This window comes from Cebus imitator, unplaced genomic scaffold (genome assembly GCF_001604975.1).
Source record: "Cebus imitator isolate Cc_AM_T3 unplaced genomic scaffold, Cebus_imitator-1.0 Scaffold38, whole genome shotgun sequence".
NCBI lineage: Eukaryota > Metazoa > Chordata > Mammalia > Primates > Cebidae > Cebus > Cebus imitator.
In genome coordinates, this window is record NW_016107353.1 from 5,339,542 (window position 1) to 5,356,482 (window position 16,941).

Here is a 16,941-nt window from a genome sequence, read left to right on the forward strand (position 1 = left end):
CTCACCGCAACCTCCGCCTTCTGGGTTCAGGCAATTCTCCTGCCTCAGCCTCCTGAGTAGCTGGGATTACAGGCACGCGCCACCATGCCCAGCTAATTTTTTGTATTTTTAGTAGAAACAGGGTTTCCATGTTGACCAGGATGGTCTCGATCTCTTGACCTTGTGATCCACCCGCCTCGGCCTCCCAAAGTGCTGGGATTACAGGCTTAAGCCACCACGCCCGGCCCTTTTTTTAAAATTTAATCTATATTTCTTCTTTTTTCTAGGATATCCCAATCCTGATGAAGGAATGCTTGACAGTTTGGGTTGGTATAGCTACCATGACTAATATAAGTGGTAGTATGTGTAGAAACATGTAGGTAATTACAGTTACTATGAGGTGCCCCAACATAGGATCCCTAGTAGGGTAAGATAGCTTTCTTAAATGCTGTGTTTGTAGGTAGGTTAAAATATATAAAACACAATTTTCTTTCCACATTATATTGTTATTTTATGATGGCAATCCATAGATAAATTTTCTTTCTATTCATACCTTATATACATGAACCTTAAAGTAATCTAAGTTGGGTTCATATTCTATGTAACAAACTGGTTTAACACACTTGATGGAGGCTCACGCAGTTCACATAATACATATTAAAGAAAATGATGACATAGTTGTGATAAAGGCCAATGAAATATAAAGATTTCTTAATAAGTAAAAAATGACAACAATCTATTACTTTTCATTTCTTAGACTAGTTTAGTAATGGTTAATCATTTTACATAATGCACCTTAGGCTTGTTAAAAAGTGTTTGCCTTACCTCCAAAATCTGTGGTCCAAGTCTCATTGTGCCAGTAAATCTGTTTCCATCTGCATCCATTAAACACTTGATAACTGTTTATGAGATGAGAAAAGCAAAGTTAAACATGGCACTTTATGCTTTAACTTATAGCAATTTGATTTATAGCAAAAGTAATGTCAGTTTAGAAGCAAAGGTATTACGGACAGAAACACTTCTAAAAATTAAGATTTTGTAGGATTATTTCATGTTCTCTAGGTAGTCAAAAATGTATGCTCAAGTTTCTCTGTATATTTTTTTATCCATGTGTGCCGTGGTGTTTCATTTATAAAGGGAATCCTATTGGTATTTAGGACCATGTCTTAATTTTGGGGCAGGGCAGAGTAGGGAAGTAGAGAGGATAGGAAGGGAATTGATAAAGTATTTTTGGTGAAGACTCTGTAAATACCATCTGGGTGATAGAATAATAGAAATTTATTTATGACTCACTCTACAGATCCACTTTTGGAGGAAAAAATACAAGTTAAATATCTACCAAAATCATGAGAAATGACAGAATAACTATTGAACTAAACCAACTCTCATGGGATAATAATTTTCAAAATTATTTTCCTCTAATGTAGTGAATTCTAATTGTTAATAACTTTACTGCTAAATAAGCTGATGTAGTAGCTATAGAGAAAAACAATGAAAAGTGAGGTTCCCATTAAGAGTTTCACATGTGGAACCCTTAACCTGGAAACTGAATAGAAGGATTATGTGATCAAAATGACCTGGATGCACTAGCAGTCATGCTAAAACTATATAAACTTTTTTTTTCTCTGTAGTGTTGTATTAGTCCATTCTTATGCTGTTATAAGGAACTTTGTGAGACTGAATAATTTATAAAGGAAAGAGATTTAACTGACTCATAGTTCTGCAGGGCTGAGGAGGCCTCAGGAATCTTACAGTCGTGGAGGAAGGGGAAGCAAACACATTCTTCTTCACTTGGTGGCAGGAAGGAGAAGTATGAGAGCCAAGTAAAGGAGGAAGCCCCTTGTAAAACCATCAGATCTCATGAGAATTTACTATCACGAGAACAGCATGGGGGAAACTGCCTCCATGATTCAGTTACCTCTCATGGGCTCCCTCCCATGACATGTGGGAATTATGGGAACTACAATTCAAGATGAGATTTGGGTGGGGACATAGGCAAACCATATCAAGTGTTTAGATGATCTGATTGAAATAAATCCTATCTGGAGATCTGTGTGTTCAACATCTTTGAACTGCTTGCTTTCTCAGATGAATGGGCCATTGCTCTGATTGTTATTGCTATACGTAAGTATCACAAATTTTGACGTCACTTAAGTCAAAACATTGTGAAGACATGCATTTTAAAAATAGTTTTTCAGTTTCTATAGTTTTTATAGCTTGTAAATTGGTTGGTTAATTAAGCCAATTTAGGAAAACCTGACCTTTTATTTGATATACTTACTACCTGCTTTGTGTTAGTGATTTTATATTCTGTTATATTCTATGTATCCACCTAGTAACAAAGCCTAAGTAATACATATTTTCTCAAGATGATCAGTAATAGGAGTTGGCTTCCCAAATGTGCTTTCGATATTTTTCTAGATTAAAGCAAGGACTTTTCTCTGACTTACTATGCACTGTGTAAGTGATTACGGGGAGTTGGATTTAGATAGCAAAGAGTCTGGATGTAATATAAATGTGTAGGTGCTTAAATAAAATAATATTTGACCACTGAAATGTAACCAACATTTATTTCTTCTGCTAGATTTTTAATCTTGGTGATGAGTTTTCAGAATTACATGTCATTTGTTTCCTGGTTTCTTGTAGTTGTTGCAATTGCAATAATTTCTGTTGGCCTGCACAGATATCTTCAAAGAAAGAAGAAGAAAGGGTAAATTAAAGCATGTTTTTTCTAACTTCTTAGTCTTTCTTATCCTTGACATGCTTTTGTACAGTTTAAGTTTGTAATCTTGAACTCCTGACCTAAGGTGATCCACCCACCTCGGCCTCCCAAAGTGCTAGGATTACAGGCGTGAGCCACTGCGCCTGGCCTAAGTTTGTAATCTTAAGTATTGCATGCTATCTTTTTTTCAGACAATGTGCCTGCGTTAGTGTGTCCTACCAATTGCATTTCTTTACTAAAAATATTTTCAGCTTTTAACATCGCTACAGCATAAAAAGTCTGTGCAAGTTACTACGGCTATTATGACTTTAAGAAAACTTCTCTGGAATTTGAGGTTTAAATTATTTAACAAATCGTGACCACTATGAGGCCTTCTCTACCCTAACTATTCTCTGTTTCTTAAATTGCACTGGTGGCCAAAATTAAATCTAAAATATTTCACTGTGGAGACTATGACAGTTGTATGCACTAGAATTTTTATAATGAAAGTTTCCACTTGTCTGTATAACTTAGCTAGTTATAAGAAGCTATGTAGGCATCTCATTTAAATACCCAATTTGATGTCGTTTCATTTGAGTTGTTATTTATACATGTTAAACTGGGGGATTAAAAACAACGCTATCTGATTTCCCTCTTATGCCCTATGAATTTACCAGATTGCAGTAAAACTGATGGGGTTAAACTTGCTGAAAGGGGTTAGATTTATAAGATACCTTAATTAACTTTTGTGTGTCTTTTAATCTATAAAAATGTAAAAATCGAGTGGGCTTAGAATAGTAGAAAATTGTAAAAGTACGTATCTTCTAACAAAAATAGGGTTTTTAAACATCAAACTCAAATTTTAGTTAGCTTACAATTTAACAGAATACTTAGAATGAATCCTGGAACATAAACTAAGATTAGGTGCTTCAAAATTTCTGAACGATAATATACATTCATGTTTATTGATTTTTTTAAAATGTTGCCCTCTATAGTTTTAGAAATAGCTTTGAAATCTAACCTAATTAAGATTTTTGGTACTCATGATTTTATGATATATATATCCCTTTTATACTGATTATCAAGTTTGGGCCAAGTCATAAAAGTACATTCTTTACTCAAAAGAAACTCAAACTTTTTTCATATTACTTGGTTATCTTTTAAATACCCATAATCCCTTCACTTGAATCTTAAATCTTATATTTATGGAATGTGATATGCATAGTTGATTTATCTATCAGTTGTATGTTTTAAAAGTTACATGTCTACAGCAATGTGAGTACAAAATACTAATAATGGAATATTTGCACAAGTCCATAAGATTTGTGTATAAACAACCTCTAAGGAAAGCAAAGTCACATTCTGCTCATTTTCCTTCTTTGTTTAAAATATCACTGCATTAGAATTTTTAAAGGTTACTTAACAAGTATTAATCAAACTCTCTCTAGCTAGCAGTTAATGGGTCTCTTTTTTTTTTTTTTTTTTTTTTTTTTTTTTTTTTTTTTTTTTTTTTTTTTTTTTTTTTTTTTTTTTTTTTTTTTTTTTTTTTTTTTTNTTTTTTTTTTTTTTTTTTTTTTTTTTTTTTTTTTTTTTTTTTTTTTTTTTTTTTTTTTTTTTTTTTTTTTTTTTTTTTTTTTTTTGAGATGGAGTATCATCACCCTATCGCCCAGGCTGGAGTACAATGGCACAACCTTGGCGAGTTCAAAGGATTCTCCTGCCTCAGGCTTCCAAGTAGCTGAGATTACAAGCATGCAATACCACCCCGGCTAATTACAAGTGCACAACACCACCCCAGCAAATTTGTTGTACCTGTACCAAAGACCAGTTTTCACCATGTTGGTCAGGCTGGTCTTAAACTCCCAACCTCAGGTAATCTGCCTGCCTCAGCCTCCCAAAGTGCTGGGATTACAGGGATGAGCCACCACACCTGGCCTTAATGGATCTTTTAAAACTGAACAGTTATCTGACTATTGTACTCCCAAATTAATGGTTCAATAGCAATAGTGAAGTGAGATTGCAAAATTAATTTGGTGATTTTTTTAAAACCCATATGTTACATAGGGTCCAACAGACAATTGCTATTATTAAAATTTTAAAATATTTTGGGAAGGTGTAATATCTTTAGCCAATGCAACATAAGTAATTCTGTAAATAGTAGCACAACTTGAGGAAAAATCATCCAAAAAATAGTGTGAGAGAGGAAACTCATGATTGCCTTTGAATTTTAAAATATAAACTGCATGGGACTCTTTTAGAATAGATGTTGCCCTTTTTATGACAGGAACATACTCGATTGGAAATTCAGTGTAATATGTATGGCTGAATCCAAAGCTAGGCTCTCCTTATGGATCTGTTATTTTGTAGTTCCTGTTTATTTTGATAGCTGAATTGAATGTGAGAGTGGTTTATCTTTCTTCTTCAGAGTCTAGAGCAAATGCTTCTCTGACTTTAATGTGCACATTAATTACCTGGAAATCTCTTAAAGTACAGGATCTGATTCATACGGTTTGGGGTAGAGCCTGAGACCCTGCCTGTCTAGTGAGCTTCCAGCACTGATGCTGGGCTTGGGCTGCATTGACCAGGGTGTCGACCACTACTGATGTGCCCATGTTGTTGAGATCTGAAGAAATGCTATCAAGCTTACTGGCAAATTTTTCTAATGTTAAAGATAATTGGAGTTTTTAAAATTCCCCATCCGTGTGTATCCTTAAAAAAAGGCTCTGGGGTAATAAATAGTACTTGGCTTGTCTTACTTTTTTTTTTTAACTCCTTAAAAACATAAAGATTTCTATTATTTTCTTTGCACTGTTTAATGTCCATAATCTCGTCCCCCCAGATTGGCTGTTTTGGCCTTAGAAACTTCTTATAAAGATTATAAAATGTCTAGAGTTACTTCTCTACTTCCAGGGGTAACTGGAAGCAGGCTAGCAGGCACAAATAATCGCAAATTGCTGTTAAAGCCTGGCACAAAATATATTTGATGTAAACTGGTATTTATGATGATTTGGGAACATAATTACCCTTCTGCAGCCTTCATCTCAAAGTACAAAAATAGTGTAAGTGGTCATTTTAAGATCATCCAACATCATTTACATTACTTGATGAAAGATGGCCAAAAGGCTAAAGGATTCTGCTTTCGTAGCTCTCAGCTAAAAACAGTATAGGATACCAATTGGTCCAAAACAGCTCCCATCCACATGCTCCCTCCTTTTCTCCTCCCATTTCCTTTCTTTACTAATTCTTCTACCATACTTTTTAGTCTTGGAAGCCACAGCCCTGTCTTTGCTATTGCTTGAGTTCTGTATTGCATGGTATGACTGTACTTCTGAACAACATATGATTTTTGTTCACATAAATATTTTCATTACTTGTAATGATTTTTTAACTCTAGTTAAGTTGTCCCTGACCATGTGACAGTTTGGCTAAGTTAGTAAAGTTATTTGCATAATTTATGTATTTATTACCTGTAACAAATTGTTTTTCCTTTTTTCCCTTGGGGTATTTATTATTTTGTATAACCTAAACTGACTTTTAATGTTACATTAATGTTGACTGACCCAATTACTTTGTTAAAAATAGTGGTCAGGCTGGGCTTCGTGGCTTACATCTGTAATTGCAGCACTTTTGGAGGCCGAGGCAGGCAGATCACCTGAGGTCAGTAGTTTGAGACCAGCTTGGCCAACATGGTGAAACCCCATACCTACTAAAAATACAAAAATTAGCTGAGCGTGGTGGCACACACCTATAATCCCAGCTACTTGAGAGGCTGAGGCAGAGAATCGCTTGAACCTGGGAGGCAGAGGCTGCAGTAAGCTGAGATCGTGCCACTGCACTCCAGCCTGGGCAACAAGAGCAAAACTCAGTCCCCAAAAAAATAAAAAGTGGTCAGTTCAGGTAATTGGGGCATATAGTGACATGGGGCAAAAGAGAATCAAATTAACTTAGATGTTTTTCTAGTTGGCTCTCAAATTCTTTAGCATTTGACCTTTCAAAAATGTTTCAGCAATGCCAAGGATGTCCCCTCAGATCGAAAACAGATGTGCCACAGGAAGAAGCTTCTCAATGCAAAACTCCAGAGACATCTGAAAATACATGATGTCATAAAGTTGATTCTAAGATAATAGTACATGGATTTAATACATACTCAATGTATTCCCTCAAAATTGAGGGTGTTAGGCAGGATTTGGTGGCTCATACCTGTAATCCCAGCACTTTGTGAGGCCAAGGCGGGCAGATGGGTTGAGCTCAGGAGTTTGAAACCAGCCTGGGCACATAGTGAGATGCTGTCTTTTAAAAAAAAAATCTGGTCAGGCGTGGTGGCTCACACTTGTAATCCTAGCACTTTGGGAGGCTGAGGTGGGCAGATCACAAGATCAGAAGTTCAAGACCAACCTGACCAACATGGTGAAACCCCGTCTCTACTAAAAATACAAAAATTAACCTGGTGTGGTGATGTGTGCCTGTAATCCCAGCTACTCAGGAGGCTGAGGCAGGAGAATCGCTTGAACCTGGGAGGCAGAGGTTGCAGTGAGAGATTGCGCCACTGCACTCCAGTGTGGGTGACAGAGTGAGACTCTGTCTCAACAACAACAACAACAAAAATTCATGGATGCTAGAGACCAGTATCATTTCTCCTCAACTATGAAAATATTTTGACATGACTCACTTCTTACAAAATGGTTTCAAAGATAAATATATTAAACAGGAATTTCCAGTCTGTTTATCTGCTGGATGATCTGTATGACTTCAAAGTTCAAGTAGCTCCTAACACAAAATTCATGCTTCTAGTCCTTCAGTGAGAATGAGAAAGTCTTAAGTCATGAACCTAATTCTCAGCTTTCCTGCCATTCTCTTCCATTGTGGATGTTAATCCCACTTGTTATGCTACTCTTGTTTCTTTTTGGTTTGAAGTCACTATTTTATTCAGTCCTTTTCCCTTCCTCTGTTCAGCACATACCTAACTGATGAAACCCACAGAGAAGTAAATTTTACTTCTCTCTGAGAAGAAGAGATGAGAGAAAGGTTTGCTTTTATCATTAAAAGGTATCTGCTTTCTGTTGTTTCTTTTCAGATGTCCTTTCTTTTGAAAAATATTCAGTGGATATATAGATACCAATAATCTGAGCAAAGAGATATTGGGAGTAAATATCAAAGAGGAAATTTACTTTCCTGTTCCTTTGCTAAATTATTGTTTTCCCATACCATTCCTTTTGAAAACATAATGTGTACTGACAGACTTTTGCTTTGACGTAGGCTTTAAATAGAGTTGTTTCCCCATCAGACTACCTCACTTCTACCTTGTAAAACAGCTGTGAGTCCAAAAGTAAGAATTTGTGAGCCCAGGGGGAAGTAACCACAGAATCAGCTCATTTTAAGTACAAGGGGGAGAAATGCCCTTTTATAGAAACCAAAATAAATTTTATTTAATTTTGTAAATTTATTCGGTTACAGTGTATAAATAACGCTATAAAGGCATTTTATCAGTTTCCCTGGGCTGGGATATTTTTAGCATATTAAAGGAAAACAAAAAAGTCCTCAAATTTTGAAGAGTAATGGATTGCATTGCCCTAAACCCTTGACCCTTTCCACCTTCTGTCTTTGGATTTAATTAGAACTATTCCTCTATGCTAGAATATGTATCTGCAGAGCTGGGAAGAGAGGGAGATACGTATCCCACCTCTTATAATGTGAGGCCCTACCTTAGGTTATAATCAAAAGTTTGGGAGCAGGATCTACGAAGGCCAGTTGGAAAGACAATTTCTTAGGAAAAGCAAAGTGGTGTCTTTGATCACAGAGGGAAAGAGAAAGACAAAACATACCCACCAGAATTGGCAGTCAGAGCCTACCGAGTCCTTCCTTATCCACGGGGGAGACATTCCAAGACCTTGGATAGTACTAAACATATACATATACTGTTTTCTCTTATACATATATACCTATGATAAATTTTAATTTATAAATGAGGCACAGTAAGAGATTAACAGCAATAAGTAATAATAATATAAAACAATTAGTATGCCAGCATCACGGCTCTTGTGCTCTGGGGCCATTAAGTAAAATAAGGATTACCTAACCACAGGTACTATGTATAACCAAGACAGCTATTGAGTAACAGGCACATAGTGTCCACAGCATGGGGATGCTGGACAAAGGGATGATTTACATCCCAGGAGGGGCGGAGTGGGACGGCGTGAGGTATCACGATACTCAGAATGGTACACAATCTAAAACTTACTCTTTCTGTAATTTTCCATTTAGTATTTTTGACTGTATTTGTGGGTTGCTGAAACTGTGCAAGTCAAACTGTGAATAAGAGAAGACTACTGTCTCTTCTTAATCTCTTAGGATACTTTCGAGGCTAAAGCCAACTAGGAAAATAGTTTCTAGACTCTCTCTGAGCTTCAGTGTGTCTGTAAACATTTGAAGATAATTTAATGAATGCTGTTGTTAATAAAGATAATTGCAATTAGTAATCCAATTTCAAATTTTTGCTATTTTCAAAATAGCTTCATTGTTATAGCCAATAAATATATATTTTTAAATTTATGTTAATGGTTTTTATCTTTGGCATAGATTGGATTTCTATTTAAAACTTTATTTAAAGAAAAGAGATTCTACTACTATGGGAAAAAAGTATTTACTTAGAAAAATATAGTGGTGGCCAGGCACGTTGGCTCACACCTGTAATCCCAGCACTTCGGGAGGCCGAGGCAGTTGGATCTCTTAAGGTTCAAGACCAGCTTGGCCAACATGGTGAAACCCTGGCGTGGTGGTGCATGCCTGTAATCCCAGCGACTCAGGAGGCTGAGGCACAAGAATTGCTTGAATCCAGGAGGAGGAGGTTGCAGTGAGCCAAGATGACACCACTGCACTCCAGCCTAGGTGACGGAACAAGACTGTCTCAAAAAACAAAAAACAAAAAAAAAAAAAAAGAGAGAAAAATATAGTGGTCTTGGAGAATTTAGTGAAAGTTTGCCAAACCATTAAGTCAGTCATCACAATAGTCCTTAGGGAACTGCAATATTATAAGTATAGTAGTAACACAATGGAGAACCATAACGATGGCCTCCCCGACAAAGAGAAACAAACCCATTGATGCCCGAGGTTGCAATTTTTTGAATTTTTGCAATCAGACCCTGGCAATGCCCTTGAGTAATAAGATATAAATAACTCCCACATGCTTGGTGTTCCAATAATGGAACACTAGGCATAAATGGGTTATTAAAGTATGCAAAATTAACATGCTTAGCTGTGACACTGGGAAGGCATCCCTGGAGTGTTTGTTGTGGCACACATACTGGTAAATAGGGACTGGTCCAAATTTAGTTTTCATTTGTCTACTAAAGTCAATTTACTAAGGCAGGGAGAGCCCAGAGCTGTGGTGTCCAATTCAATACTCAATAGCTATGTGTGGCTGCTAAGGACTTCCAGAGTGACTGGTTGTCAGGTATGCTGCAAGTGTCAAACACTAAGCACAAAATACGTAAAATACATGTCAATATTTAGGTTATACTGGGTTAAAGAAAATAAAATTATTTTTGCCTATTTATGTTTTTAGAAGTGGCTTCTAGAAAATTTTAAATTACACATAGGACTGGCATCATCTGTCTTTGGCCAGCACTAGACTAGAATAATAGATTTTACAAAGATGTCTATTGGTATAGTAAGAGTGTGATGTAAAGTTTAGTTATTTCGGAGATTCTCTTAATGGAATACATGATTTTCTTGACAGTGAGGGGTAGATGAGACATCACATACTTGAACAGGTAGAACCACTATCTTTTCAAAGGTTCTGTACCAGGGCTACAGCTTTAAAATGGAGGATCAGGAAAACATGTGTTTGTCCCTGGTCTTTCCCACTGACCCTAAATCAAAATGAGGACACAGTTACTAAGTGCTTTGGATGCTGCTGCTCTATTTCTTGTTTTGGAGGGGATCCAAAATATAAGTCAGAGATAAAGGAAGGTTTTTTTTTTTGTTTTTTTTTTTTTGTTTTTTTTTTTTTTTTTTTTTGTTTTTTTTTTTTTTTTTTTTTTTTTTTTTTAATATTTATTTTTTCTTAGCAGTGAGACCAGTTAAACGTTTGAAATTATTTTAAAAGAATAATTTATTTCTCAAGTTGGCAACTCAGTACTATATTTGTTAATTGTTCATTTTCTCAATAGTCTTCTGGAATTTAATTTCTGTACTTAATTATATTTATCTTTGACACAATCTTTATACCTTGCTTTGCAGGAAAACAGATGATACAGCTGAATATGCCACTTACCAGAGTAAATCAGCCACTTTGGCAGAGCAAAGAAGCTGAATGGATTCCACTACTTGGTTTGCCAGTTCATCTTTTGATTGTATTAAAATCTGCTCATGCACAGTAGTTACTCTCTAGTTTCACTCTCATGAGTGCAACTGCAGCTTACCTAACATTCCATTGTGGCTTGAATATAGCTTTGATGGTTCTTTGAAATTTGTTATCAATTTGGGTATAAACATATTGCCTGTTTTCCTTTAAATAACGCTCAGATTTATTGGACCAGTCAGCATAGCATGCCTGGTTGTATTAAAGTGGGGAGGTGCTTTATTTTATAAAATTGGCAAAATTAGAGAAACACAGTTCAAAATGAAATTATATTTTCTTTGTAAAGAAAGTGGCTTTGAAGTCTTTTTTGTTCAAAGATTAATGCCAACTCTTAAAATTCATTCACCAATTGTAGAGTTTATTTTATCTAATGTTCATTATAAAAAGCCTAACAAATATATGTATGCTACTTTGGCTCTTGTGCATTAAAAACAAAAACACTGAAAATTGGGAATATGCGCAAGCATGACTTCCTTAACTAAAAATATTATTGGAAAATTCTCTAAAAGTTAATAGCATACATTCTCAATTTTTAAATGTGTTTGGTGATTTCAAAGCTAGAGAGTTTATGTGTGGCATTTGTTTTCACTTTTTAAAACATTCCTAACTGATCAAATACATCAGGAATTTCAGAATCAGATGCACACTTTCTTAAAAAGTAAGAGGACTCTGACACCCATAACAGGAGTGCCACTTCACAGTGTGGAGTGAATGCTGTGGCCTTGTGATTTTCCCAGAGAGAACTCTCTTATGTTGAGTAACCCACTCTGAATTCTGAGTACACATGTTTTTCTTTCCCTCCTTAAACAGAGGTGTTACTTTAAACATGCCTTCTAAAAGTAGGTAGTTTTGAAGAGAATTAAATTCATCAGATAACCTCAAGTGACGTGAGAATCTTAGTCCACTTACACTGCCTTGGCTACTAGAAGTCTCTTACCTATGTATTTGTCTTACCTCATCTCCTAAAAGAGTACAAAGTAAGCCATGTAACTCAAGAAGGTAACTTCACTTTGTCTATTTGCTATTGATTGTACCAAGGGATGGAAAACGTAAACAGCGGCTGGGCGTGGTGGCTCATGCCTGTAATCCCAGCACTTTGGGAGGCCGAGGCAGGCGGATCACAAGGTCAAGAGATCGAGACCATCCTGGCCAATATGGTGAAACCCCCTCTCTACCGAAAATACAAAAATTAGCTGAGTGTGGTGGTGGGCACCTGTAATCCCAGCTACTCAGGAGGCTGAGGCAGGAAAATCAGGGAGAACCAGGGAGTTGGAGGTTGCAGTGAGCTGAGATCACACCACTGCACTCCAGCCTGGCAACAGAGCAAGACTCTGTCTTAAAAAAAAAAAAAAAAAAAAAGGTAAATATAGCTCAGGTAGCAGATGTTGGCCCTGTACTGAGTCCCTTAGCCAAGCAGTCTCTTTCAAAGAAGCCAGTGGGCAAAAAGCAGTGACTGCCATCCAATTTAAATTACACTGTTAAAAGGTGTGTTTTGGGGACTGGGTGCGGTGGCTCACGCCTATAATGCCAGCACTCTGGGAGGCTGAGGCAGGTGGATCACAGGGTCAGGAGATCCCTATCCTGGCTTACAGGATGAAACCCCATCTCTACCAAAAATACAAAAAATTAGCCAGCCGTGGTGGCACCCACCTGTAGTCACAGCTACTTGGGAGGCTGAGGCAGGAGAATCGCTTGAACTCAGGAGGCGGAGGTTGCAGTGAGTTGAGATAGCGCTACTGCACTCCAGCCGGGGCAGCAGAGCGAAACTCTTCTCAAAAAAAAAAAAAAAAAAAAAAAAAAAATTACTGGGTGAAAATATATTGACTATGAATAGAGCATTTTGGAAAATCTTATGTGACCTTGAGACTAATGTATTTTTTAGATTGGCATAAAGTACATGGGGAGAGTTACTTTGTAAGGTAACTAACAATAAATCTGTAAGAATGCTGAAGGTGCTTGAAATTAGAAGGAATATGAATTTGTGGTGTTCAAGTGCATTTAAGCGTTTGTGGGAAATAGGCCACTCTGGTATTCTAAACCTTAGTAATGTCTTTCAGCTAACATTTTAACCAAGAAGGAGCTTTTCTGCATATTTTTAAATTTTGCATACTCGTTCTCGAGTAGGATTTAACGTGGAGTCTAATAACTTCCAGAAATGATTCAAAATTGAGTGATCGTACATATGTTTTTTTTTTTTTTTTTTTTCCTGGACTACACTGTTTTCATCAAAATTTCCAGGCTCACTCAGAAAAGATTACACCAATATGATGACTAATCCTTTGTAAATTGGAGCACTGCTGCCCTCCTGTGGACTGTTAGGGCATCTGACAATCCCTTCCTTACCAGCACAAGCAGAGTCACTATTCAGAAGTTTCAGTCGTTGCTGTGATTCCCAGAAGACATTTTAAATTTCATCTGAGATCTGGTATAAGACTAACCCTCTTCTGCTTCTTCTGTGACATCAATTACTTTTGTTTGACACAGGATCTCCTGTCACCCAGGCTGGAGGTCAGTGGCACAATCACAGCTCACTGCAGCCTCAACCTCCTGGGTTCAAGGGATCCTCCCAACCTAGCTTCTCCAGCAGCTGGGAGCACAGGTGTGCGCCACCATGCCTGAATACTTTTTGTATTTTTCTGTAGAGACAGGCTTTCTCATGTTGCCCAAGCTAGTCTCGAACTCCTGGCCTTAAGCAATCCACCTGCCTCAGCATCCCAAATTACTGGGGTTATAGGCATGAGCCACTGTGCCATGATTAACATTTTTAAAAGGGTTTTAAATTCTGTCCCTTATTCCTTAAATATTGGAGAAGTATCATATTGTGGATCTGTGGTCAATAAACAATTTTTCCTTCCTTCTCACTTACATACCAGCAAAATGTGAACAAATTGCCACAAGTATAGATAACATTTGAAAAAGCCACCCGTCCTGATTCCTGACTTGATAGTGCATAGCCCAAGGAAACCTGTACAGAGGTAGTAAAACTGATGTTAGGAGACTCCACCTCCATTTATAGATTTACCTCCCTCATGTAGCTTTTTTAAAACACTAAACTATTATTATATGCTGCAGTGGCAAACCCTGTGCCAAACTACTGTAAACAGGAGCCCCAGTATCCTGGTGCTTGGGGCTTGGGGCTTCATTGAGAGAGAATTCTAGGAACAAATGCTTACAGAGCACTTCAGAATGGTGTTTGGGAAAATTACCTATCATCCGATTAACCTCCTTCACCTGAAAGGGTTCCTAGGAAAAACACTCCGTAAATTTGTATTTAAGTTGGGACTCAATGATTAGAGAATTATTTGGTTAGGAACTCATAGCATCATGCTTCTCAAGTTTTAGTGTGCTAGTGAGTTACATAGTGATCTCCTTAAAAAGAAAATTCTGATTCAAAATGTATCGATTAGGGCCCGAGTTTCTGCATTTCTAATGAGTTCCTAAGAATTGCAATTTGTGTGGGCTGTATAATGGCCTCCAAAGATATCCAAGTCCTAATATCTGGAACCTGTGAGTGTTACTTTATATGGCAAAAGGGTCTTTGCAGATGAGATTAAGAAAACTGAAGTAGGGAGATTATCCTGGATTATCCAGGTGGGGCTCTAAATGTAATCACAAGGGTCCAAGAGGGAGGCAGAGGGAAATTTGACTGTGTTAGAAAACATTGTGGCCACTGAAGCAAAAGGCTGCCCTGCTGGCTTGGAAGACAGAGGGAGGGCGTGCAAACCAAAGAACGCAGCTCTAGCAGCTGGGGAAGGCAAGAAAACCTGTTCTTTCCCAGCACTTCGGAGAGAGAGGGGCCCTTGCAGTCCAGTGAGCTGATTTCAGGCTTCTGACATCTTTAATTGTAATAATAAATTTGTAATAAGACACCAAGTTTGTAGTAATTTTTTAGTGCACTCACAGGAAACTAACAGACCAGTGCTGGGGGCCCTCAGACCACACTGAGTAGTAAAGCGTTTTAGGAACAAGACCACAGAAGAGTGGCTCTCAGCTTTAAAAACCAAAGTGATGTCCAGGCCCACTCCCAGACCAGCAAAACCAGAGATTGTAGGGATGGGACCCAGGGATCACTAACTTAAAGGCTCTTTGGCTGAACTGAATAGGAAGATAGAGTAGGGCACCATCACATGAGAATAAACAACTTTCGTGTTCAAGGAAAAGTTGAACAGTGTTGAACAAGCTCCATCGAAGTATGGACACACTCGTCTGCCAGACACTCTTGTGAAACTACACCAGCTCTCAAAGTGAATGTCTGGACTGGTATCTTACACAAAGAATTATCCAGTTCTAGACTTATTTCTGTTAAACCTAAATTGGCCAAAGATTTGATTTGTCCCATCCACATTTATTAAGGATTCATCAGTGTTTACTTCCATAGGTGGGACGTGCCAGTCCGACTTGCGTGAGGCTTGAGGGTGCTATCAGTTTAGTAAGGCTCCCCACTTATCATTTTTTTTTCATTATCTGTTAACCAAGACCCACTTATAAATTTACAGCTAAAATATCTGATAAAATTTAGGTAAGCAGGACATATGCCCTACAAAGCATTTTCTACCTAGGTCGATAGCATGGCTTCATAAACCTCATTCAAGATGTTGTCTACAGAAGAAACATTCTACATAATTACCAATTTATTGTGCAAAATCACCTCAGAATGGCAATTTTAGGTAAAAAGCTGTCCATATCCATAAAAGATGAATAAAAGCTTGAGAGGCACCCCAGTAACATTTTGCTTCTGACCTAGCAATGTAGCACTATTTAAGCATTCAATGAGTGCCATAAACTTATTTTATGGAAAAGACATTGCAAATCATTGTTTTTGTGCTTTGATGCTGAAGTTGATTTAGCACTTACTCATTTGAGAACTAGAACCAGGGCCTCGTGAGAGCAAAAATCCATGTCTTGTTTATATTTGCAACACCTAGGCTGGAGCTTTGAGCGTGGTGGGTGGATCAAAAACTGTTTAATCAGTAGGGCATACAACAGACCCAAAGATGTCAGACCTGTAGATATTTAATACAATTGCAACCTATCTCAGGGGGAAGTGAATAAAACAATACAACTTAAGGTCTTAACACCAGCACTTAGGGTCTTCCCACCACCACATCCTGGGGATTAGAACATGGATTCTTCCATCAACAGCCTGAAATAGCACTGCAGCTGCAGTGAGGGGGTGCAACACATGCACTGGCAAATCTTCCCAGCAAATGCTACTTCCGCCCCCTCATTCTCAGCCCACTGGGCAGGGCAGCCATCTGGGGGAAAACTGTGGCAGGAGGTTGGGCTTAGAAAAGGCTTCCTAGGTGGCTGATTTGCCATCATTTATTGCAAGCCACTGGGTTGAGAGTTGTACTGCAGGTAGTTCATAGTCAGCCATGCACCTCCTGGGCAAAAAGCCTGATCAAGGGGCCACAGCCTGCCTTCCTGAAGATCCTACAAGCTTGATCCCCTATCAAGTCAAATCTGGCTAATCTGTGAATAGCTTTACAAAACTGGCTCGCCTTGTTTTCAAGTGTTGACATAAACTAACAGTCAAAAGCACCATTCAGTCTTTTACAAGTGAAATCAGTGCTGCACCCCTTCAAGGAACCATGTGACAGTATGTTCAGTTGAGCACAAGTTCCTTGCAGCAGGAGTTGCTGGCAGAAGGGCAGTGTCTACAGCCGTGTGGAACCAAGGACAGTTTTCCCATTCAATAGGGAGCATCCCTCAGCCTCTTGATCTTCATCATTTCTTCTCTTCCCTAATCTTTTCTCTCATTTTATTTCTTGGCTCATAGAATTTCATTCTTGTCTTAATGGGTTTCATTTTTAATGTCTGCCTTGCTGTAACCGACTTCAAATTCTTTATGAAGTAGGCAAGATCTGCATAGCAAATTAATTTTTCAGGAGCCACTTCTCATAGT

General features: G+C 37.8%; 1 protein-coding gene across 12 annotated transcripts in view; it reads left to right on the plus strand.

The window, feature by feature from the left end:
- CD46 (CD46 molecule) overlaps positions 1-12,006 on the plus strand; it is a 33,896-nt gene extending 21,890 nt beyond the window's left edge. For 9 of the 12 annotated variants that reach the window (XM_017525534.2, XM_017525536.2, XM_017525531.2 and 6 more), the window contains 4 exons: positions 267-305; positions 2,068-2,103; positions 2,626-2,689; positions 10,916-11,720. In XM_017525534.2, coding sequence (XP_017381023.1) covers positions 267-305; positions 2,068-2,103; positions 2,626-2,689; positions 10,916-10,988 — 212 coding nt within the window. In that variant the 3' untranslated portion in view covers positions 10,989-11,720. Of the gene's footprint in view, positions 1-266; positions 306-2,067; positions 2,104-2,625; positions 2,690-7,630; positions 7,724-10,915 lie in introns of all 12 variants that reach the window. The other 3 variants (XM_017525532.2, XM_037737391.1, XM_037737392.1) reach the window with 3 other exon arrangements.
- The last annotated feature ends 4,935 nt before the right edge of the window (positions 12,007-16,941 follow it).